The sequence below is a fragment of the Oxyura jamaicensis genome, chromosome 7 (genome assembly GCF_011077185.1).
Source record: "Oxyura jamaicensis isolate SHBP4307 breed ruddy duck chromosome 7, BPBGC_Ojam_1.0, whole genome shotgun sequence".
NCBI classification, from domain to species: domain Eukaryota; kingdom Metazoa; phylum Chordata; class Aves; order Anseriformes; family Anatidae; genus Oxyura; species Oxyura jamaicensis.
Window position 1 is genome coordinate 19,395,034 of NC_048899.1, and position 25,195 is coordinate 19,420,228.

At 43.7% G+C, this 25,195-nt stretch overlaps 1 protein-coding gene and 1 long non-coding RNA gene across 2 annotated transcripts in view; both read right to left on the reverse strand.

Moving 5' to 3' along the window:
- The window catches only part of UBE2F (ubiquitin conjugating enzyme E2 F (putative)), a 65,549-nt gene that overhangs the window by 4,640 nt on the left and 35,714 nt on the right, over positions 1-25,195 (reverse strand). The window contains exons 8-9 of the mRNA XM_035331760.1: positions 20,085-20,117; positions 18,321-18,383 (exon numbers count right to left, since the gene is read on the reverse strand). Of these exons, the coding sequence (XP_035187651.1) occupies positions 18,321-18,383; positions 20,085-20,117 (96 nt within the window). The remainder of the gene's footprint in view (positions 1-18,320; positions 18,384-20,084; positions 20,118-25,195) is intronic.
- Positions 1,319-9,383, reverse strand: LOC118169927. The gene is made up of 3 exons (XR_004752363.1): positions 7,337-9,383; positions 2,990-7,305; positions 1,319-2,956 (listed from the first exon to the last, which is right to left on the reverse strand). It is a non-coding gene; the product is annotated as an uncharacterized LOC118169927 (long non-coding RNA).

A 25,195-nucleotide genomic window follows, 5' to 3' on the forward strand; every position in this document is an offset into this window, starting at 1 on the left:
GGAAATAATGAAAATTCACGCCCCCCAGCCCCCACACACCCACTCCCAGTTAGAGAAGAGCTGAATGAAACCTTTGAGCAACCCGAAGATCTCACGTACGAGGCACGCTTCCAGTTCGCAGCCCTACCTTGCTAAGATTTCCTCGTCACTGGTATATTTAGCTCAGCTTCGACACCATTTTGAGCATTTTCTGAGCTCTCTAATTACATTTTAGTTCCATAGAGAAAGGCTCAGAGAAAAAAGGGAGGGTGAAAAACCTGACCATAAGCATCTCCTGCAGGCTCCCACAGCTAACAGACCCAGCCCTGACAGCGTCAACCTTTGGGCACTTTTCCCAACACCGCTGTGCTGACAGGCAGGTTACAGAATCGATGTGCACAGTGGCAGTGACCTACCTGCCTGCCGGACGGAAAAAGGGAAAAAAGCATTATCTGAAGCTGTCAGAAGAGAAACGGGACATGGATCAGAAGGCAGAACATGAAAGCCGCTGGGGCAGTCGGGGATAAGTACATCTCAGTCCGGTTCGTGCAAAGGTCATGGGACCAAAAAAGTTGAGGAGAGCTAAGCAGAAAAATCATTCCCTGGATCAAAAGTGATGCAGGTCCTGACGTTCTTGCCAAATCTGCCCTTTGACTCGTGAAGCAGCTTGGCTGGAGGCAGAGTCCTGCTCTGTGGCTATTGCCACTGCTTGTTGTAGGGCCAGGGCTCATCCCTACCTGCATTCAGCCCCCAGAAGAGGAAGGTCCAAGAGCCCCACAGCCATTCCCCCCTTCCCTCAGGAGCGGAGACTTGTGTGAGTCCTGTGTTGTGTGGCTGCAGTGCCAAATGACTCAGGTCCTGCCCTGACTGTGACCAAGCAGCTTACAGGTTCACCTGGGCTGCTGAAGATGAGGAAAACCTCCTGAGTCTGCCCTGAGTGACTTCTGAGTGTCTGCAGGCAAGCCTACACTTCCACCGGTGTGCACTGTCCTGTTGGAAAGGGCTACAGAGAGAGAAGCCCTAAAAGAAAGTCACCTGCATCAGCCCAATTACACTGCTGCTACAAACGCACTTCCATCCTTGAGGATGCCACACATCCCCAGGAGAGGAAATGTATCCCTGAGGTCTGAGATCTTAATGGATAAATTACCACGGCAGAGGAAATCAGAGCTGTCTGGGGCTGTCGAGGGAGTTTTTGCAAGTCATGCCCCATCCGAGCTGTGCCCTGGGCAAGCAAACCTCCCCAGGCTGGTGGGCACATGGGGCTCGGCGCAGGCACTTCTCCTTTGTGTTTGACAACCCGCAGTCTGCTCAGTTTTAGAGATGTGCTTTTTTCCCAAAGAATCCAAAACAAAAGCTTTCCTTTGCAGCCACTTATTTGCCTAAAGCACGTAACTCAAAAGCTTTAAGACATCTGCATTTCTTTCGCATTCCTGTCATTACCTCCAGTCAAACCATCTGCAACAGCTTAATCAACTCTAGTGAACCAGAAAGAGGCTCCATCCATAATCACAGTGTTAGGAAAGATGGATGATGGTTCCTATAAATATTTCTAGCTTTCCAAAAGTAACTTTTCTTCCTGTTTACATCTGTTAGCTCAATTAGCAGATGTGCTGTTGCTCATTCACACATGCTGCTTAATGCACTCTGTGCTCAGTGGGAAAAGGCTTTGAGGCTGTAACACGGACAGCATAAAATGGTGGGGAAATCCAAGAAAAAAAACAGTGCAATTCTCTAAATGCATGAATGCTACAGAAAAACAACGTTTGTCCTACTGCAGCTGCTGCAATTCCAAGAAGAACAACAAATACCAAGCAGGGTGGTCGGCTGTGCAAAGGAAGCAAAGGATTTGCTGCAATAAATAATGGAGATAAATAAATGTAATGACTAACAGGGTGAGATTCTTCCAAAGAGATGCTTTTGGACTGGGGTGGTACTGTTGTTCGTATTAGAGCAGCTCACCTGTAATCAAAGAGCAATAAAATCCCGAGATGAAGAATTAAAGATGTGGTTTTCTGGGGGGGGAATCTCAAGTGTTCAGCCTTCCTAGGGCTAGATTCTTTTCTGACCTGTAAATCTTGGAAAGCAAAGGCTAGGCTCTAATGCAGAAGACCAAGGTCATCTCTTGTGAAGCCTGTCCTGCTGCTTAACAGCTTCCCACCCCCAAATGTGATGTCCCCAACAAACAGGACCTGCTGGAGTCCTGCAGTTCACAACAAATATCACAATAACGAGAACGCCTCAGAACCAGCTCTGATTTTCCCCCTAGCTCCAAATCCCTGCCAGTCTTCAGCTAAGGCAGAAGGGCTGGTGTTTGCCCTACCTTAGCAAATATTAGTGAGAAAGTCTTGATGCAACACGAGCTGAATCAGTTACAAGTGCTTTGGGATTCATTACAAATAGAGGGCTGGCCTCCACGTAAGATTACAGGTTTGTCTGCCCAAAGGTGAACATATACTTCAGATCCTCACATACACTTGTGGGTGCATTTAATTAGAGCAATCCTTCAATGTCTCATAACCTCTTAGAAAACATTGGGAAATGGATACTCGGTTCAGTATCCAAGAATAAATGCGAGCTTCTTATTTTACTTGAAGGAGGTTAAAAAACCCTCACACTTTCATCACGTCACAGCTTTGTGCTGTTACAAATAAGCAGCGCTGCTGCTGAAGAAAATGTTCAGGACCAGCTACTTCCTATTAGCCAGAGAGATTTCAGGATGTCAAGGGCTTGCGCAGGGCTATCAATTTAAGCAAGGGAATGAGGTTAAGTGGAAAACGTTATACCAGGCAACGGACAAAGCCAGATCCCAGGCCAAGAGAAGCTCAAACACGAGTACATAAAGCAGCACAGCGAGGACAGGAGCACACTAATCTAAGCAACATGTTGACTCAAATATTCTGCAATGCAAACAACTTTTTAAAAAAAATGAGGGCCTGATAATGCCAGCTTGAAGCTAACATAATGAGAGCAGGATCTGGGCATGCCTCCCCTTGTTAGCTGCGACAACAACCCTTGCCTGGACACGCGCTGAACAGCCTTTCTGCTGCCTGCCCTTCCTTGAGCCAATTGCATCAATTGAGCTGTTGACAAAGTCCAGCACTGAACAAGCTAAAGATAAAAACATACCAATCTGTGTCCTAAATTCTTGGACCCCGGTGCACACACAAATCAAGAAGCTGAGGAGGCACGGATCTATTTTGGTAGCTCTTTCCAAGTCTCTCTGGAAGAGCAGTGGAAGAAAAATCGAGGATGGAGGTGGCTGTCCTAGCTCAAATCGGCTACGTGTTTGTGCTATGAAGGGTAGCATTGAAAAGAAAGGTTTAGCATTCGGTAAGAGTGCAACTTGAACACACAAACCATCAGTTTCAGGCTCCCCGATTGCCAAGCAAAGCAATTATCCAAATGTTTAAGCCTGGTGTATCAGTATTACAAACACTGGCACAACCAGATGAGCTCTCAGGTAAAATAAACAGGTACCAAGAAGCCCAAAGCTGCTTAAGAAGAGACAAAGGTAGTAAAAAGGTCAAGTTATAGCCTACCGATGTCCTCAAGCGTTTCATTTCCAAGATTAATTGGATCATCCTGCAGAAGGAACTGTCTGCCGAGCTGTCCTGACATACTTCAACAGGAGAAGCAGCAGCAGGAAACCAAACGAAGACCAAAGGGTTCCTGAAGTCTTGTTGCAATCAATCATCACATTTGGCAAGACATTTCTTATGCTAATAAGTTTCATTAAGAGTATCTTATTGTTCTCACTGTTTTGTGTGTATATAGAAGTGCTCATACCACCTCCAGCTCTTCTCTTCCATAGCCTCGCATCCCACAGCAAACTCTTGGGCACTTCCTTTTTTCACTGTAATTTCTTGCCAAGCAATAAGCGCGACATCACAGACTCAGCTATGATGCGATACTCAATTTTACAATGAAGAATTAATAACACAAGATGAAGTCATTTCAAAGCACTGACCTCTTAAGCAATCTGAATAACATACGTCTTTCTATTGTTGGTGCAACTGTCAATTAAAGAATGTGAGCTGTGCAAAAATCCCCAAAAGAACAATGAGCATTGCAGTCTGATTACTGACAAATGCAAATATGGCTAAACAAGGAAAAAGCCAAAAGCAAGCAAAAACAGGCAGAACCTGTAATCAAGTATGAAGCAGCAGGGCTCCCCTCGGTGTTTGAATAGCCTGTGGGTAGCTCTCCCGACCAGAATAAAGCCTCATTTAGTCAGTGTGCAAGAGTCTATCTGCAGCCCACACGCTCTTACCCACACAGCTACAGAACGCCTAGCAAAATCGAGAACGGGCTTTAAAACATACGTTCAGCAAGCAAAGATAGCACGCAGATCTGTAGGCAGTCAGGTTTTGCTATCATTACTTCTCTCCTCCCCCCAGCACAATACAGCTTCCTTGATACTCCCCTCCTCTCTCCAGTTCCCCATCCTCCTAGGTGCAGGTGGGAGAAGGGCGAAGCTCTACTTTGAGCTCCACGTGCTCTCACAGGCTTTCCTGGTGGCTCACTCCCAGACCATCCTCTCTTTATTCCTGCTGATGATTTTCATGGAGGTTATGGGAACTGGATTTAGAGATGCTGCTGCTCTGTTGGGTTTGATGGAGATTGGAGTGTGTGTTTGAAGGGTATGAGGATTGATGGGGAAGGGGACGGATGGATGGCACCACTGCAAAGCCCTGTTCCTCTACAAAAAGACTGCCAAGCAAAGTAGTAAACATTGGGAAAATAAATTACTGTGAGAGTGTTGGAGCACAGGAGCAGGTTGCAGTCTCCATCCTTGGAGATGCCCAACACCCCACAGGACACCGTCCTGGGCAGCCTTCTCCAGCTGACTCCACCATGAGCTCAGGGGCTGGATTAGATGGATCTGCAGAGGTCCCTGCCACCTGAACAGCGCCGTGATTCTGTGAAATGCCTTTTGAAAATGCCTCGAGGCTGATGTGCTGGACAACCTGTCGCTGCAGAGCAGCCCTCCTAACATGATTCAGATTTACAGTTTATTCGGTTACGCTGGGCTTAAGCAAGAAAGAACAAATACGTACTTATATTGAGAGCTCCAACTTCAAGTCAAATTAAAAACACAAGCTCTTCATGTAACCTGCCAGCTGCCTAGCAAAATTTTCCAGTGTCTCCTCACTCATTTTAATCAGTAATCCATCATTTTATATTTCTTCAGATTATTTTGCTGCTGTTGTAGGAATATTAGACTGACGGTCTCCAAAACAATATCCCAGTTTTATTGGAGAAACCAAGGGAGAGAAAACAGAAATCCTTCAAAAGCAATAGCAGCACCAAGGCTGGCATATATACCCAGACCGGAGTGAGGCTCCAAACAAAGGAAATTCTATTAAAAGTCTAATTTTTAGTCTTGAGGGATGATGCAGGGAAGTGTCAGCCTTGTCAGCTCAAATCCTTTACTCTCAGCTCCAGAGAAATGCTTTTGTTCTACACCTAATTGCTATTATCTCGTATCCCGATGTGTTCCAGACCAGATTGTTTAGTGTACGGATGAATTCCCCTCCTACCCCTACCCAGCTGTATTTTTACAGTCTGGGAAGCTTGAATCAAAAAATTAAACCTGAAGTGCCTTGCAATTCTGCATCTCTCCCCACTTAAAATAACTTACATTAATCATGTTAAATTGATTGCCACCGACTTCAACCACACTAGAGAGAGAATTTCCTTGAAGCCAAGGAATTACAGCCAGGACTGCCTGCAGAATGCAGTGCTTACACCAGCTAGAGAGACATGAGAGTTATGTACTGTTAGGGAATCAGTCTTAAGACCATTCTCCTTGCCAAACGTTTTCTGTTTACCACAACACGCACTAGATTGTGGGGGTGATGTTGCTAAGATGTTAGAAAGTAAAGCATTAGGACAAGAGCCTGTGACTGCAGTCAGTGCAGCACTGGGCTGACTTAAGTCACAGTCTGAAAACCAGAAAAGGGAATTATTTTGTAGAAAAATTTAAAAAAGCAGAAAGTCAAACTTAGTTTATAAAATAGGCGGCTTCTCCTCTCATGCTTTTTATCTTTTCTGTATAACACGAACCTTTGGCACCCACACGAAAGATGAGCACCACATCAGAGAAAAGAGGTCTGTGCTTCTTCAGACCTGAACTTGTCAGAGCAGAGACAAAGCAGGCTGAAAAGGTTGCCTGTGGAGGAACATTACAGCAAGACTGAGACACACTCAAGTCAAAATTAAGGGAATGACAGGAAAGAGAATGCAAGTTAAATGCCAGGGCATTAATTCAGGACTAAGACGGTCCAAATGAATGCCCAGCCCCTGACTGCCTTGTTGTCTTCACAGGGTGAATCATCTCCATCTCTGCTCCATGTTGTGTTTCCTCCTGCAAAGCAGCAAAAATGCAACGTGCTCTCCATCAGCGTGCTTTGTTTCCACTGATGTAATGTTCTTAATAAGAGCTAGGAATTAGATCTCGAGTTTAACTGTGACTTAGACTGCCCGAGCCCTTGTCACCTCTGCCACACAGGTAGCTGTGTCCTCTTACCAAGATAACGAGTCCTCAGCTGCTTCAGGGCTCTGGCAATTTGTGCAGCTCCAAGTCCTGTCTCCCAGGAGCTGCTCAGAATTGCATGCTGGATGGTCAAACTATAAATACAGACATCAGATCCTGTTCTACTCACACAAAAGCAAACATCAAACGTATGTACGAATTCTGCTGCAAACCAACATTCACCAAATCTGTAATATTTTTCTTTAAAACCATTTCTTCAGGTTACTATTAAAAGGCACCGAAACTGGAATCACTTACAATTACTACTAATCATCATAGCAAAAATGAACTCAAAGTGAAAAGCTTGGCCTGAATGCAGCCAGTGGAAAAACAAAACCAACAACCCAAACTGCAAGCAGTGAAAAGTTAAATTTAATTCCCAAAGAAGCAAAATAAGTCTTAAACCAAAGGATCATCCTTGTTGCTGTCTGTTAAGTCTTTCAGGACTATCTAATTATTTAAGCATTGCTGCACAGCAGACAGACATCTGTGCGTTTTCAGACAACATGAAATAAACAGAATATTCAAAATACGCCCAAGCCTAGTTTACTGACTCTTCCTCTTATTAAATGTAATTCCCATTTATTTTTCAAGAGGGATTTCAGCTCCTGGGTTCATATGTTCAATGATATTAAAGTATCAGAAGCAGCTGTTGTTTTCTCCAACAAGCAGTGAACGCACTCGGGAAGCTACAAAGGGCTTGTTTTGAGCTGAGCGATATGCTAATACCCCAGCAGCGTTCGATCATACCAGAGGTAAGAGGATGCAGGCTACGGACAATTCGTGCACTCGGAGGGCTGCAGACTCAGAAGCAGTAACTAATTCACAGGTTCTGCTGAATAATCACATAAATTACACAGAGAGCAATTGGCAGGTTACATGGTGAATGCCTTCTCTATTGAAATACGGCTCTTTCTAAGCACCAGAAGAATTAAACATTCTGGCTTTACACATTTTGTTACCAAGTATTTACACTGCTGACAAGGTAGTCGGCACACCATGACAAGCTGAAGTTTGCAGACACTTTCTGCACAAGTCTGCCAAGGCTGGAATCCACAAAAAAGCCCCACTCTCTGACAACACTTCACTTGGCAGCTGTAATCCATCCGTTTCCTCTGCTGACACCAATGCGAGGCTAAACAAGGCGGTACCTGAAGTCAACAGCAGCACGGTGCTGACAAGAGGTTTCAGGAGAACACATTTATTTCTCGTCTACCACTTATGCCACATTCCACGGGTCAGTAAATGAAATTTCAGATTTTGACAAGTATTCAGTGTGTTTGTCTGAACCACATGCAAGCTTAGTTTTGTAGCTAAGAACACAGCAAGCGAGCTGCTGTCAGGCATCATCCCTTCGTGCTGTGCCCAAGCGAGCCATCAGCCTCCACATCCACAGGAGCTGGCAGAGGCTCAAGCTCTGGATGTGCCAAAGGGCGAGTGAAGAATCACAGCCTGTAATCAAGACACATCCAGCACCACGAGGTGCTCTCAACATGGTGCTTGATTCAAGGATGCTGCTTGACTCCACTTTTTGATGTGTGCCTACCAAAATGCTCCTATGCTGCTTCTGCGTGACAGGTGCGCCTGCATCTGCGGCTCCTCTAGTCGTTTTGGAACGGGAGAGGCTGCTCTGCCTCAGTGAATTACAAATTAAATGGGACGAAGGCAGATATTCGAGCAAGCAGTGCAGAGCTGTCAGTCATGAGTCTGAGGTTACTGACAAGCAGGCAGCAGGAAACAGGCTGGTAAAGTGACGTGCCAGATCTCCTAACTCGTGCACAATTAGCAAAATATCAGGCTATTTCCATCACCTTGGAGCTAGACATCAGACTGCCTTCTTTGAGTAACAGCAAAGTTTCATTTTGTTTGTTATCTCCATTCATTTATGCAAGATTACACCAGGGTACGTTAACCCAACACGTCACTAACAGCTTGCTATTCCCCTCCACACTGCCATCAGCCTTTGTTCTTGCATGCAGCAGACAGGGATGAGTGGCAGGCAATCTGCATTCTGACTTCATTACACCTCTGGGCCTTGCAGGAATCGTTGATGTTTTTTCATGTGTCATGCTGAAACGGAGGAAGGACGGTTAGCTCACGGTATTGTGGAACAGCAGCTACGTGATCGAGGCAAAATTAAAAGACTCATCCTGCAGAATTCGGAGTGCTCTCAATTCTGTTTTAATTGAAAGGGAAAATGATGGCATCCAGCACTTGACACGATGAGATGCATGGTATAACTTGTGTTTTGCAATCTAGCAGTAACGTTAAACACCAACCTGATCCTTCTGCACTGCTAACAAATTGGTAACGATGCTTTCCCAATACTCTGAAGGTGTGAGATCACACTCTGATCGTCTACATTCTGCATTCAGTGGGCTTGACAGATCAAAGTAGGGGCTTATTATTAAAACTTTTCAGCTTTATGTTTCTGGCCATAATGTTATTGGCCAGAAATTAGAAAGCAAGCTTTAAAAACGATACAAGAACATGACCACATTTTAACCTCCTAAAAAGAATTTACCTAAAACCTCAAAGCATCTAATAGCTGGGTATTTACGCTGTGGGGCTACAGAACGGAGCCTGGCATTTGACTATCTGGAAAGAAGGACTGCAACACGTTCTGACCCCATAGAGGTAAAGCCAACCTTTTGAATCTCCACTTTGGTCCCACAAGCAGTAAAAAGCCTGCTAGTAAGAAACACAAATGCCTCGTTAGCAGTGGCCAAGCCACGAACTAAACCATTTCTGCTCCAATCCTAAGTGTTCCCACCCAACAGAGCTGTCAAGCTTATCCCAAAGACGTGTAAACAACAATTTAGCAAGAAGGCTCTTCCAGAAAGCCTGGCAGCAGGGACTGAAAGGCCTTCCACATCATACTGAAAGAGGAGCCACAATGTTTAATGGGACCTGCTGTCTCTCCGTGGCAGTTCTTCTCATTGCTGCTGCAGGGGAAGGACACTGCCAGCTCTGGGAATGCTCTGACCCTGAGGAAGGAGCACATGTGAAGCCCTCGGGAAGTAGTGCAAAGAAAATGCAGGCGGGCTCCAGCATGCCTTTGGAAATGGCCGAAGCACAGGTTTTCCCTCTAGACCATGTAACGAAAGTGACAGCCCAAATCATTTTTGCACGCTCCATTCCATCTCCCCACCTTTTCCACCTGCAGTGAGATGGGCACGGTGTAGTTTGGGGACTCCTCGTCTTGTACGAGCATCCAGCACAACGCCCCCCCTGCCTGCTTGCTCCTGCAGCACCAGATCAAACACCTTCCCAACACAAAAATGCATTGAGAAGATAACCCAAAATGAACTTCAAGTAAATGTTTTCAAATAATTCCTCTGTTCTAAGGCTTATTTTCCAGCTGTCTTGAGCCATCACTAAGTTTCGAGCATCTGAGCTTAGAAATGAAAATAGTAATTAAAATTTGACTGCTATTAACTGAAAAATTAAGATTCACGATCAGAGTTCTTCAAATATTAGCAGCACTTTTTGCATACAAAATGTTACAGGGATGTGGTTGGGACACTGGAGAAGCTTAACCACATGTACGGCTGTGATGGGAAACTGCTGGCAAAAGGGCAGCAAGTTTGGCACAGGGAACTGGGCACAGATAATGCTTATTTAATTCACCAGTGCATTATTTTTTAAATACAACATGGGAGAAAGTATTAGAAAAAAACAGCCTTCTAGTAAAAACCTTTCGGAGTGCATTGCTCAGACCCAAACCAACGCAGAAACGAATGTTCAGATAAAAGCAGGATATAAACTTGGGTAACACACAGCTGGTATTTGACTTCTGGCATACCCATAAACTCCTGACTACTTTGCAAAATAAAAACGTTTCAACTGCTTTCAATTTCTTCAAGGAACAGCACCCATCAAAGGAACGCAGCTATTTCACATAATTCATCATAATCTGGAAAATAAAATGCTTGTTTAGAGCAATTTCTAACACTTTGCACCACATATTTATGAATAGCTTTCTTTCTGAAACGCACAGCGACAAGATGCAGCATCCATGGACCATGAAATTTTATGTAGAGTATTTCATGTCATGTAAATGTTTTATATTGAAATGTCTTTTATAAAACTTTGGTCAACCCTGGTGAGTGCTATCCAAGTGAGCTGCTTTGCACTCCAGTTTGCCAACAGTCACTGTAGGTGGATGTTATTTCTAATTCTCAGACTGATTTCAATAGACTTACACTACTAACTGGTAAATCTAGAGTAGAAAACCCAGCGAGGAACACCCCCAGGAAGGTTTTTGCTGCCAGGAAGAAACCCAATTAACTGAAAGGTGGAAGAGATGTTCCCCTGGGTCATCCAGTCTGTGCTCACAAAGAGGTGAACCAACCCAGATGCCTTGAGCTAACGCAACAACTTACGTGTTCCCTAAAGCCAAATTTAAAATCATCAACAAGATGAAGAAAAAAGAAAGAAAGCCCACAGCTTTTCAGCTGTGGGTGGGGTGCTGGAAGGTTTCTTTCAACATGGAAACTCTAGTCTGAAAAAAAAAACAACAACCTACCACCATCCTAACAGGAGAAACTAAGCACAAAGAGCACGTAAAGATGGATGCCTTGCTCAGAAAATGCCTCTGACATAAAAATATTAACCAAAAAAAAGAACGACAGAGAAGCAGAGAAGCTAAATGAATGAGTTAAATGAATTAACTTGGACCAGAAGATCTGAAGTATTATAATCTTTTTTTTTTTTTTTTAACCAAGCTTTAATTTTAGTTTGTGTTGCCATTTGTCTGCTTAGAGGCTCCAAAACACCCACCACAAGCCAGCATCATGCTTTTCATTCAGGTGCATCAAATAATGTTGTAAATGGGCTAATCTTCTGATATATGAAATTACATTACTAGAAGCAAACTTGGAAGTGATCACAAGAGATCAAGAACAATGCAAATTTGAAAACCCTATTTCGTTTCCAATGCAGTTCTCCAGCTATGCAGAAAAATGGATTTTCAAGGTAGACTTAAATCCAAATGTAATTACGCCCTTATTACATATAGGCACAGAAATAAAAAGCTGAGAGGATAAGGGCACAGCTAGCCATGCCATTATTTAGGAAGAGTCTTTAGCAGGATCACATTGGAAATGATACACAGGCTGCAAGCTCTGGGACTTTTTAACTCTCTGAAAGCATTAATAGTCTGAGGACAAAAGCACGTGAAACTTCCAGCAGAGATGGAAGACCCCAAATCTGCCAGTTCCCTGTATTTAGTGCCCAGCCTGCAAAGCAGACAGCAATATCCACCTGCACGGTGTGGAAAGGAAAGCACAGGGTTCCACTTGGCTGTGTCTTAGAGTTTGGTACAAACTGGGGTTAGAGAGAAAACAGAAATTTCTCCACTTTGAGTGTGAAGATTGGTGGGGAAATTCAGTTTCCTATATTCCCAAATGGATGCTTGAAGATATTCTCCAACCTATCTTTGTTTTCTTACCTTTTCACTATTATTTACAGGCAGACCACTTGCTGACAACTCTCTCTTTCAAGGACCTACCTGGTTTCAGAGGATATGCCCATGTCCTCTCCAGAACATGGCCCAGGTTCTGGCGTTTTGTCCTGGTTCCTGCCCAGTAGCAAGGGGAAGGCTGAGAAATTAAGATTGTTCGATAAAAATATTGAACTGTTTGCTATTTAAGGACTAAAAAAAAATGCACAGAATTATGAATAGTTAAGAGGCAATTTCAGCAAAATTTGTAACCTACAACTGCCTCTAATTATCAATGGGATTTCTAATGGAATTAAGTTGGCGTGCTCAGTTGTGTGGACAAGATGACATTCCTCAAGTAATTCAAGGAAAACCTTCATCCCCAAAGACACATTAGAACAACATCCAAATGCTGCAAGCAATTCAGAGACTTTTTTTCAGCCTAGTTTCCTAAAGAACCGAGGCTATGAAGGGCCATTAAAATCCTAAGAGGAAACTTAAGAGGCTGCTTCAGGCTCTTTAACAGCACCAACATTATAAATCCATCTCCACAGAAAGTCCTGAAATAAGATTTACTCATTTTATCACTGAGAAGACTTCAACGACAACAACAAAAATAATTGCAAATGCAAAGCAGTAATGGATTTTCTTCTGTTAACAAACAAACAAACAAACAAACAAACAGATTTGATAGCTGTCAGCACAGCAAGCAAGTAACAGAGGGAAAAGTCTACCCTGACACTCCTCAGCCCCAACAGCTTCTGGCCTCACATAGCCCTGCAGCAAGCACTGACCGTGTTTTATTTATATGAGGGTACAGTTCATGAAAATATGCCATTATCCAAGGTGAAAGGAGGCTGGCAACGCTGTCCCTGGTGTCTTTTGGAGGATTTTTGGCACTACTGTGGTGAGGAATGAGAATAACATGATTAGAACGGGAGTACAAACTGTAACTGTAAGGATGATCTAGTAAAGAATAAAGGCAGCCACAGAACAGCAGGAATAGTCCACAGTCACGTGTAACTGCATTATGTCATATACGAATTCCAGCTCCCCTGAGTTTTCCCATTAATATCCTTGCAGATGCACAACCCCCTCCCATGGAGCAACAACCCACTGTCTGAACAAACCCACCCCGGCACGTAAAGCTACCTAAACCCAGATGGACTAGACACTGCCAGCGACAACCACAACTGCCAAAATTGTGCAGCTATAATGAAAACCCATGATTTCTAAAACCTGGACTAGAACCAAATTCCTCCACACAAATCAATGCAAAATAATTCATCGTTAAAGTATCAAAACAACAGCACAAGCTTTGCGATCTAGCCATGGGAAGGCAAGGGCACAATTAAAACTCCCTTCACTGACAGTAGCAGAAGATAGCTAGAAAAAAAAAAAAAAAAAAAGCAAAAAGACAAAACCAAGACCAGTTTTATGCAGTTTTGTGCTGCATGTTCTTTAAAACCTGGCAGAGAGCTGGTAAATAACACAATGCAGGTAGGGATGAGGATGCTTGGCACCTGGAGTGCCTGCTAGAAGCAGCACGCTGACCTCCTCACATCCAGAATGTTTCCAGCCAGGATTTTATCGAGTCTGACAGCAGCCTTCCTCCAGCGACAAGAGTCAGCCCTCCGCCTGGGGCAAGCAAAGAGAGGGCCACAAAAGCGAAGCATTAATATTTTTCTCCTGACAGGATCATCAGCTACCTGGAGGCAGTGAGCAGAGAGGTGGCACTCCTACCTGGCAGTGTCCTGTGCTGAGAGGCATGCTGGCACTGCTTTCCAAGGGAGAATCAAATAATTTACATTAAATAAAAGAATATGTTTAAGACTGATTCTTGGCAAGTGCGTGCTTATTCTGATTAGACTGCTCACCTTTGGCATTCCGGAACTGTTGGGAGAAGTTTTATGGAAGAAGACATGTAAGATTTTCACAAGGGGAAAAAAAATCTCCCAGATTTTAAAAGGATTTTACTCTTTAACAATGACACAGCACGAAACAGCTCCACGTACCAAATACTGACAGGTAAATTTCACTGAGAAGATAGAAAGATCGTGCAGGAGAATAACAGGGTCACAGGGTTACACAGCTTCCCTTATTAAAGCTACTCAGACCGACACATGGAAAAACAAGTAAACGAGCCTTTGCTAATTTGCAAGATGACAAAAAATGCTTTAGCCTTCGAAATTATACTGAATACAACAGGAAAATACAACTACAATAGGACATGGCATTAGCATTCATGGTGTGGAAGGCAGAGATAAGGAAGATAAGGAGTATTGGGAAAAATATTTTTACTTTAAGCCATATGAACAGTGCAATGAATGTTCTCGTTGGGTAGCACATATGGCTTTGGCAAATGCAGACTGCTAGGAAATAGAAGGGCAGTGGTAGATAGGAAGCCTTTAAGGAACCCAGAGAATTGCAGTGTCCTGAGATAGCATCTCCAAACAACCATGACAGATGAATGCATGGAAAGTATTTTCTAGACTGCAGCTAACAAATAGCAGACAGTTCCCACAGCACCTCCGGCTAGGGAATACACAACTCCCGAACTCCTAGGCTGATTCTGCTTTGCATTACACTAAGACATAGCCCTATGATTGCAGTACTCAGCTTGTTTGCCACAGAAGGCAAATCAATAGTGCTCTGATTGTTAACTGTACAAACCAGCAGATCCTATGCTTAGTGCACAGGAATCCCTGGAATCGATTTTAGCAACAGTCAATGGCTCTGGCATCCACCTAGCGAGGGACCGACTTCTCTGCTAGATACAAAGCAGCCAGTTAAGCAGTAAGTTGTTATTTTAACTAGTAAGCTGTAATTTATAATCCACAAGAAAACTCACATTATTAAATCGACGAGATTTTATCAGTTTGAGAAGATTAAATCATGGTAAACGCGTTGCTTAGCTTATGTAATGACAGCAATCATCTTTTTATTCTCATTTATTGAGCCCTAAAACAAAAGAGGATGGCTGCTCATCTTCCAGCGATCGTGACTTAACTGCAGTGTAATGTGCAAACCACAGATGTTCCAAAAAGCAGCACGACAGAAATGAACAGTGCAAACTTTAACTGTTTCCAGAGCAGGCAAAGGCAGAGGGGAAAAAGAAGAGTGAAGGGGAGCTACAAATGTTAAGGAATGCTTTATTAAAAGCTGAAAGCCACAGTCAGCAAAAGTTTGCAAAGAGCCTTAAAGAAATGAGCATGGAAGTTGGCAGGAGGGCTACAGGAATACAGACACCGGATAGGATGCAGCCAATGTGCTGGAGGGCAAATCCAGCCTCCGGAGGGAGGTGGGAGGGCTGGAGGAAGGGCTGACAGCAGCCCATGAGTCTCAGCAAGGCCTTGGGACACTCTCAGAAGGTAATCTGTGGATACAGAGGTAGAGGGCTGAACATCGAGGTGATCTCCATGCAGCATTTAGGAAAACGGATGTTGACTGCTGAAGTTTGTTGTACACCCTACCAAAAAGTTACTGAGATCTTGCAGAGCATGTGGGGAAGAAGTATAGAATTATTACAACTGTAGAAACAAAGAACACATTTAAAGGTGACTTGATGATCAGTGGCTGACAGAACCCACAGGGGAAGAGGTTCAGTAGCTGACAGCTCCTTCCTCGAGCTGAAGGAGGCCCCGAGGGTTAGGAGCTGAAGCTGCACTAACACAGCTGGTCAAGTAAGACTTCTTTTTTTTTTTTTTTCAGCAATTAATTGAACAACTTGAGCTCTGAATTTTGTATCATTTCCCGATCTTACACCAAGACTCCTTTCCCAACAGCTACGGCTATATGCTCTGGTAGGAGCCAGAGATGCAATGCAAAAAATAAGCAGTTCCTTAAGCAGGGAGAGATGAGAACCATCCCTTGCAGCCCGGTCTGTAATGTAAACATACATGGTATAACTGCTCTCCAAAAATCAACAATAAGGGTTTGATATCTCTGATGTGACTACAAACACGACTTCTTCCAGGATCTGCAGGAAAGCCGTCAGTTTTGATGGCCTAACACCAGCCCAGGGAGCTGAACAAACTCCTGCTCCACACTGTAAGTAACCAGAAGCAGGTTTCACATTATCTGCTAACCTCTCAAGCAGCCACACTTAGCCTGAAGGTCTGCAAAAGGATCGCTGGATCTGCGATCTGAAATGACGTCAGTGCAACAGCCATCTCCTCCAGAAGAACCACAAAGACCACTCTATGGGCATTTGGTTTGACTTTTACAGTCCCACACCGTCAAATGGCCTAAGGGATTTTCTTACAAGATCTCCTCTACACAGCCATTCATATGCAGAACTATTTGCATATCTACCTGCATATAGCATATGTGCACATATATATTACGTATACACCAGCTGTATATTTGCATGATGCATGTAGGAGTGTCTCAGGGAAAATTCATTACAATTCTCTTATGAATCACATTGTGCATTGCAAGTATTTTCTTGAGAGGGACAGAGCACGGCAGCTTCACTTCACAGTGCAGTGCTCAGAAACTAGATGACATCTATGCCCGAGAGAGACAAGAACCAACTCAAGCTGCAGTTATACCCTTTGACGGTATCTGTAAAAGCTGCCATTTCTCTCCCTTGCGTAATTTATTCTCTCCAGATAAGCATTATTAGTTTCGTTTTGTGATGCTGTAGAGACGCTTTGGATAACCCAGAACAATACCTGTTAAAAAAATAAGCAATGTGTGTCACCAAGTGCACTGAAGACTAAATTCTGATAAGAAACACAAAAAGTTAGCACTGTAGAATACGAATTTCACATATAACTGAGTGTGATGAATCTACATAGGAGTTTAAAAAAAAAAATTAGTTGTGCATTTTTTTTTTTAAACTTAGAAGACTGACAAAAAACACTCAAGTTCCCTTTGATGACTTCTACAGCTGCTGCCATCTGAAAAAGCTTCCATGCTCTTAGAGCATCAGTACTTACTTTGAATGCTCACCTCTCCTTTTCTGAGGTGTGTTTTTAAAAGCAGCTTATGTTCTTCCTATTAGGGCTCCCATGATTTCCAGTTTCTGAGCAAGGTCGGAGGATGCAGGACAGTGATTTCTTCGCCGTTCTTTGGGAAGAGGATGTTACTGCCTGGCTTGTCTGATGCCTCGCAGGGCTGGCAAACCTCTAAAGCCTCAGGAGATCTGACACGAGACTGTGCTAGGGAGCATCACTCCTTATGAAACCTACCCACACACAGTCAGCCTGCTTCCCTCTGGCAGTTACAAGTGCCAGATTTGATGCTCAGCAATAGGTGCGTAGCCTCACCATTCCCAAGCAGCATACACCCTGGCAAGATGTTGGAACAATTCAGTCTGGCACTACAAACAAAGACAGTGCTTCAGCCTGCCACCTCCACCAGCCTGCTTTTGTTCCTCAAGCTCCATTTTGCCTGAGACTTTCCACGCTTTGCAGCTTGGAAGGCTCCCTGGCACTCTTTGCCAAGGTGGTATAACACAACTGTAAATAAAATTACTTCCAGAAGAAGTTTCTACCTATTTTTTCCCACCTTAGGCTAACAGTCTCACCCCAGCCCTCCAAATGCCAATGAATACCAGATAGCTACGAAGTCTAGTGAAGTAAACAGATGTAAAGATAAACTTGCAATCCAAGTAGGATAAATAAGGTGCACTGCCTCAACGTGCATTTTCAACGAACTCTTCAAATCAATACCCACCTAGAAACTTTGTTCAGTCTTTAAGGTTAACTTCGCCAAAAGTATCTGAAGAGTTTAATTTCAATGAGTGATCCTGACCATGCCACGTGTAGATTTGATATGCTGAAGGTAAGCACCCATATAACGCACGGTGACACAGCTACAAAGATGCATTTAAGGGGAATTTGTTCATCTGTACCACCACCACCATCTCAGCTGAGAGGTACACATCCACAACATGTCCAAATTGCTTATTGTTCAATAACAGTATGCAACGTTAAGGCTCGTGAAGGCAGAATTCACACTTTGGTAGAGACAGAAGAATGAGATGTGCTTGCTGGCCTTTAAGTTAAAGGCTGCTCATGTAGCTGTGCCAAAACAACTCACTGTCGCTTGCTCCACAGAGCATATGCAGCATGAGGGAAAATCTTAGAAACAAGAAGCAAAAGACCAACTATTTTGGGGATGGGATGCTCAAATTGTTGACCATAAGGTAATATGGTACATAAGACAACCACATTGAGTTTACTTGCTCGGATAAAGCACATTTTTGTTCAAATATCTGCTCTCTGATACCCTGAGTCACTCTACTGCCTGAAGTACCAGCTGAAATGCTATAAAAGGACTGACTGGGAATCACAGAGCACTGTGTGTGTAGTTGTTCGGGAACAAAATGCTTTAAATAAACCGCTGACTCACCTTGTCACGCAAATGATGCTCTGCAGCCTCAATATTCAAGGGATCGTCAAAATTCAAAAGATCCTGGAAAAGAACCAAAGATCATTATAGGGTTTCCCCCCATGCCCCCTTCAGTGATTACACAAGAAATCCTAAGCCCTAAAGAACAAGAAAATGAAGCAATGCAAACAAGACCAGCAAGCACAGTGCCATTTTCTCCCTGCCTTGGTAGGTATCCCTGCCAAAGGTAAATGCAAATAAATGTGGTGGTTGTGAACTGAATCACAAGTCAATTAAAGGACAACCACAGCGAGGCACTCGACCCCAAGCTGGCTGCACGCCACATACAGAGATAGTGCTAAATGAAATTTTTAAGGGACATTCAAAGTTTCGGGAAGCACAACTGCTGTTGATTTCTGTTCAAGGGTAAAGTAAACCCTAATTACGTTCAGACCTGCAAAAAGCCTGGTGATAAAGCAGAAAAGAGTTTCTTTAATGCTACTTCCAGTAGCAAAGTAATTTCATTCTCTCTAACCTAGAGCCTGATAGACCAGAAATTTTAGGGCAATGGTAAAAACATGGCCCAGAAGGAAAGGGCCTGCAAAGACCCCAGGAGTTAAGGACACATGGGATGCAAAAAGCAGAAATAGTCAAAATAAATCTCAGGTCTATCAATTTCATCTCCATATTAACTCTGGAAGGAGAAAGGGTTAAGAGCAAAGAAAGGCAAGCTGCTGCTAACAGGTGAATCATCACAAAAACCACACTGAAACACAAAAACCCCTATTCTGCCTGCAGTCTAAACCAATTTTCCCAGGTTGAAGACTGCCACCATTTCACAGGTGAGAACAGCTTGCTGCTCTCAGGCTCGTTTTCACCCGCTTCAAGAAAAGGGCAGAAGAATCTGCACAGCTGACAGATACAGACTTCTCCCCGGAAAAGCCAGCTTTTCAAAGCCAAATTGCTTTTAAGCAGCAGGGTGGGAGGGAAATGCAAAAGACAAGCTGCAAAGCATGGCTCTTAGAGGACACGAGAAACCCCTGCAGCCTCTGACGCATGACCATCATGACCATCATGACCATCCTGACGCATGACCATCATGACCATCGCTGCTGCTGTTTGCCCAACAGATTATTTGGATGTGCAGTTCTGCCACTGAAGGACTTCTTTGTACCTCCGCTGGATTTCATCTTCCTCCACTTACTTAACATGTGACAGGAGACTAACTGTGAAATGCAGTTACTCTTTGTTGAAAAGGCAAATGTTCCCCGACCTTCTAAATCAACTTACTCCTCTCTGGAGCAGCCTGAGGCTAACAAAACTTCCAAAGCCCATGGCGACGCTCTTCGGCAGTTTCTCAAAGCCTGCCCTGCATGCCCTTGAGCATACATGCAAGTATTCAAAGCACTGAGACTGCAGGACAGTGATTAATTCCTAAACATCACTCTTAAAAACACCAACACAATTTTCTGAGTGATGATCAATTCCTAGTTCAGGCAAAGCAGCAGAAGGAATCTCTTAGCCTGTGGAAGATCCCAAGTAACACATTACCAAAACATCCTGTCATAGATTTGCAACCAAAAGTAAAAATCTATGAAAACATGGCCAGTACAGACCATCTGTACGAGTCCTGCAGTTAACAAAAGCACAAACTGATTCTTATTTATACAACACCCACTGAGGTCTAAGGGAACGATGACCTTACGAGGCAACGTGAGGTGATGCTGAAACCACAACAGGCAGGAAAAGGGAAAGTGGATATATTCAAAATATTCATTTACTTACAGTAAATAAAGAGTTTAATCCCCAGACAACGTCCTGCAAAAGAAAAGCACAGTCAGGCATGCATTTCAGGCGTTTTGAACAAGCAGACAAACTATTTTTTACATTAATTCATTAAGTTACTGGAAATGAAATCTAGATCAAGAACTTTTACTAGTTTAAATCAAAATACTGTAAAAGCTTCTACATCTCATAGATGCCTGATATTTACAAATCACCAAAAAATCAATACTGAATATTCAAGTGCAAGTTCAGATCTTCCTGTGCGTACAGGAGCCTTATTCCTGTGGCTTCTCTGCACAAGGAGAGGAGGAATACCTTATATGCCACCACCTGAGAACTGCACTGCTTAGTTCAAACCATGGGTATAAAACTTAATTTAGCAATCCAGTCTGAAAATTGAAAAAAATAAAATTATGTCAGACAAATATTTGAAACTGTGTCAAGATGGAGAAAACAGACTGAGATGTACTACAGCACAGAGTGATACCATCCTTATGTGAGCCTATGTCTCAAATTATTTTCTTGCCTTTAAGCATCTATTTTAAAAATACTTGAATAGAGAGGATTTGCAGTTGCTAAAAACAGGAAGCTTCAGGGGAAACTGTCTCCAAATGTTCCCTCATTTGGTGTCATCAAATGCAGCTTGTTTTGGGGTGTGCATCTCCAAAACAGGTCCATTAGCACTGACCTAGGAGCCAACATCCTCAATTACAAGCCTCAAAGACTAAGAAAACGCACAAAAACTAAATATTACGGAGACAGACTCAAAAGGATCACCCACCACCAACTCCAAGACTTTCTAGAGAAAAACATACTTTCTTTAGCAGCAACATAACTAAACTTCCCTACTACAAAATCCCAGTGAAGCATGGGCACTGGAGCTCAACCCTACCAGGCAATTGTGCAAGATCAGCGCTGCACGCCCTGCTCTTGCAGCCAGCTAGCACTTGAATGCCTACTGACAAAATCCACACTGCCTGTTTTTCACTAGTGGGACAAAGACCGCACGTTAATTGTTTCATGGCTAAGATGTACCCTTCACAATGTAGCCTCAAAGGAAAAAGTGCCTCGCCACAGCTAAAAAGCTCCAATAAACGAGCGTATTTCTGCTTGTTTCCTGTTCTGGGCACATTAGCTGAAAGTGGAGGACCACAGAAATCCATATCCCCTAAAAATGCTATCCAATTATGTCCTAATGTAAAAGACACCATGTCAGCATTATCTGAACAACAGCCTCTTACAACCCCATTTTCCTTTGATCTTGCAGAAACAACGTGCTCAGTGCAGCTACTTTTACTAACGCAAAGCTGCCCGGTAGAGCTGACACTGCCACCGAGAACTTCTAGTTTGTGTCTTCTCCTAATGGAGCTTCTGAAACCAGCAGCTGGGGCAAGGACAGTGACTCTTTCAAATATATTCCTCATCTTCTCTGGCAGCATGAACACAAACTGCAAAATAAAGGGCACACCTGAGATATCTAAAAATTAGTTTCTCATATATTTGAAGACTGCAGTGCTGAGCAGTCAGCTCTGCTCCCAACCAACCCTGCTGGCAGGTCTTTGGGAAGTAAGAGAAAGCAGACTACTCCAAAGAGTGGATGAAAGCCCTCATTTTGTCCTTTACTGCAGTCCTCTGTTTGCTGCTCAGCTACAATCACTGTAGCTGGGCGTAGCAGAGGGTAGCAAACCATGGCATTAAGGACAGCTCTGTCCTGCAAAGCCAGGGATAAACTACTCAAACAGCACGGTGGTGCAAGAGGAAAGTCACCGATGAGAGGAGGATTTCAGCAGTGTGGGGAGCCTGGAGAGTAGGACAGGCACGAAGGTCTCAGCTTCCACTCCACTGTCCTTCCATGGCATCACCACAGCACGGTGATTTGCTCTCCTCTACTTGAAGAGGACAGAATAAATGAAGGGTTCTCTTTTATCCACAATGTGTAGCAGCAGACTGTGGCCGGGGGAATGCCATGCAGAATTAGGATCCTGAGTGTTAGAAAACGTCCCAAAAAGTGGCACAAGGAGCTCACCCTAGTAAGGGGTCTGCCCACTTCCAAATCCTGCCTGAATGCCCAGATGGCACTGCCAAGGTTGCAAAACCTTTACAACTGTTACCTACCAGCACGGCTATAACTGGCCAAAAGAGCAACTCATTCACATGGATTCCAAAACCCCGATCAGCTCACCTCCTCCTACCTTTCAGGCATCCTTTCCAAGTGTTACAGCCTCAGGTTTCCCCAAGCCTCCCCAAGAGGAGGCTCACACTCCCTCAACAGCACTGGTTCTGCTCCAAAACAAGCAGTCCCAAGCTGCATGTTATCCAAGTAGACGTTGCAACTCAAGACAGAAATGTAATTTTTCTCAGTTTTGTCTCCCACGTCATTCAGTAAACACCACATTTTTCAGTCTCCCTAAATTGCTCCCAAATTCTCAGATGTTGAACCCTGTTTTTAAGGCTTCAGGATCTTTGATTATTTAATTCAAGGTGGCTTTGCAGAGAATTCCATCAAAAAATAGCAAAAACCTCTCTAAGGCTATAAGCTTTCAAAGTGCTGTACGTTTTCACAGCCATTCTAGAAACCAAAAGCATAAAAGGAGCGTTATTATTCTCACTGAACAAGTTACATGTGAGATTCTTAAAATATGTTTCCACCTATTCAAGGTTTAGGATTCGCTGGATTCATTTTATGCCGTTGCAGCGTTCCACAATAAATAATGCTAAATTACTACTAGAGGACAACACTTGTTGTTGTGAGCTTGAGGCTAGCCCAGATTTCAATCTTGAGTACTGAGAAAGAGAGGTGGGGTGGAACAGCTGAGCAGCAGTGAAACAAGGATTTTGGATTTGCAAAACTTGACACTGTTGTACTGCAAAAATCATCACTTTGCTTTACGGACTTCGGCAGAGCTGCAAGCTGCATGCAGATGAGCCCGAATGCTTCATGTTTTCCTGCCGAACTGAACGGATTTGCAAGGCAAAGAACAGATTTAACAGTTCAAATAAGCTAAGCTTCAGTTCTCCTTTAATGTAACGTATCAGCCCTAGCTACAGACATCGACTGAACTTCTGGCTGAAATGCTCTGAAAGCAGGAGGTTTTTATGTATGGTAATTTTAATGACTACCATACACAGGTGGGGCTGCCTTCAAATCTTAAGCATCCACACCTTTATGCTGCTCTGCTTCACTAGCACTTTTCTCACTCCCAAAACTTTGAGGAAAAAAAAAAAAAAAAAAAAAAAACACCTTTAAAAGAGAATCGAGCATGGGAATCTGCATGTTCACAGTGCAAACTGGAGAGGCTGTGTCCTTTACAATGTATTTTTCTATTTGCTTCCATGTGCTTAACATCGCAGGTATGAGTGGTGGTGGTTTTTTTTAATTCCCTTCTGCTCTGTTAATTGGGAGCTACAAATATCACACCTGAACTAAGGAGCCCAGCAGAGCAGCTGGTTGAATCCCCAGTGTGAGAAAAAAAAAAAAGGGGGTATAACAGAGGAAAGGCATCCTTTTCACAGCACTATAACTGTTTTGATGGTGAAGTCAACCAACAGAAGCAGCTCAGAGATCAACAGGCTGCTGGAAATAACCCTTTGTAACAGCCCCTTTTCACTCGTGGGTAATTCTGTATTGCATCTGAGTGAGAAGTTAGATGAAATCCCTGCCCGCAGGTTTATTTCTGGCATGCCAAATGAGGGGAAAAAAATCCGCTGCTGCAGCGACATTTAAAGTTCAAGAGCAAAGATGCAAAACGCTAAGTACAGCCTCTGAAATAGCCTCTCCTGAGGCTGGGGACTCTCCAAGGCTTGCCCTTGTAGGAGGCCCTAATTCAGTTAGTCACCGAATATGCACAAGTGGCAGTTCTCACAACCACTTCACAAAAGCGATGCCATTGAAACCATGTCAGAGACAAGTGTTCAGCTCCAGCTTTCGGATGTCTGAAGGAAAACAACCACACAGCAGTTCTTTTGAAGGGCAAGCAAACATGTAAATTGTAAATTAAGGCTTTCCTTGAGCAGGCAAAGTATGTTTAATACATCAAATTAAGCAGGGAACAGGCCAGACAAAAGCAGCTAATGAACTTCCGATCAAAGAAACTTCTTTAGAGATTCAAGGAGGATTTCTGATCTATTAGGCTAATTAAATTAAAGCCCTTTGCTAAACCATTTTTTATGTATTAACAGTTTAACCCATTCCTATCAATGAAAGCAGCAGCAGCAGTCATTTAAACACGCTGATGTCTGACAGGAGACTTCAAAAAATGAAGTGTAGTAGCTCCTGTAGAACACATGCCAGGCTTCGCAGCTCACCGTTTGGAAAGGGAAAATCACATCTGCGAACTCAGCATGCTGAAAGCCAGGGGGTAGCTCACTCCTCTCTGCCTGCAGACCAGCCCAGGATGATTTCCAGCTCCATTCACCTTCTGTCAGCTCTTCTTTCTCCCTTCATCACAGCCTACAAAGCCAAGCATCCTTTGTCCCACCCAGACCCACCTTCCCTAGGGTTTGGAGGACTTCTTCTGCCTCTTCAACATGCCTCCACAAACATCCTGCATTTCTCCCCACGGACGAACCACCCATTTGCAACCACTAATCTGTAACTGACTGCCCAAAACTTATCAGTGGGGTTAAGAAAAAAAAACCTTCCTTCCTTCCTAAGCAGCAGTCCTCTCCCAAACACAAAGTTCATGTTTTAACATTGCCTCTCCCCATCCTGCTCCTCTAATCTTACACGTAACATTGCTAAAATGTCTTGCAAAATGCCCGTGCTGGGTAAAACACTGCTTCCACCCGCAGGAAGGGGGTGTGGGGAACGTCAGCTTTCCTCCATCAATCACAACAGCAACCTGGGTTCTCATGTGCCCGCAGTCCCAGCTCGCGCCTCCCCAACAACCATAGCAGCAGCTCACTCGGAGGGCTTTGGGGAACTTAAATGGCATGAGCTGCCCCAGTTAGCAAACACAAAAAAAACAGGAGGAAGGCTGGAAAACGACTGCTTCTGTGCTCAAACATACTGGAGGGAAGAAAATAGGAACAATTATCGTCTGTTCCTCTCCCAGACTAAGGCAGCTGTGAATTGCCAAGCAGGCAGGAGCGCTCAGCTAAAATCCCCTACT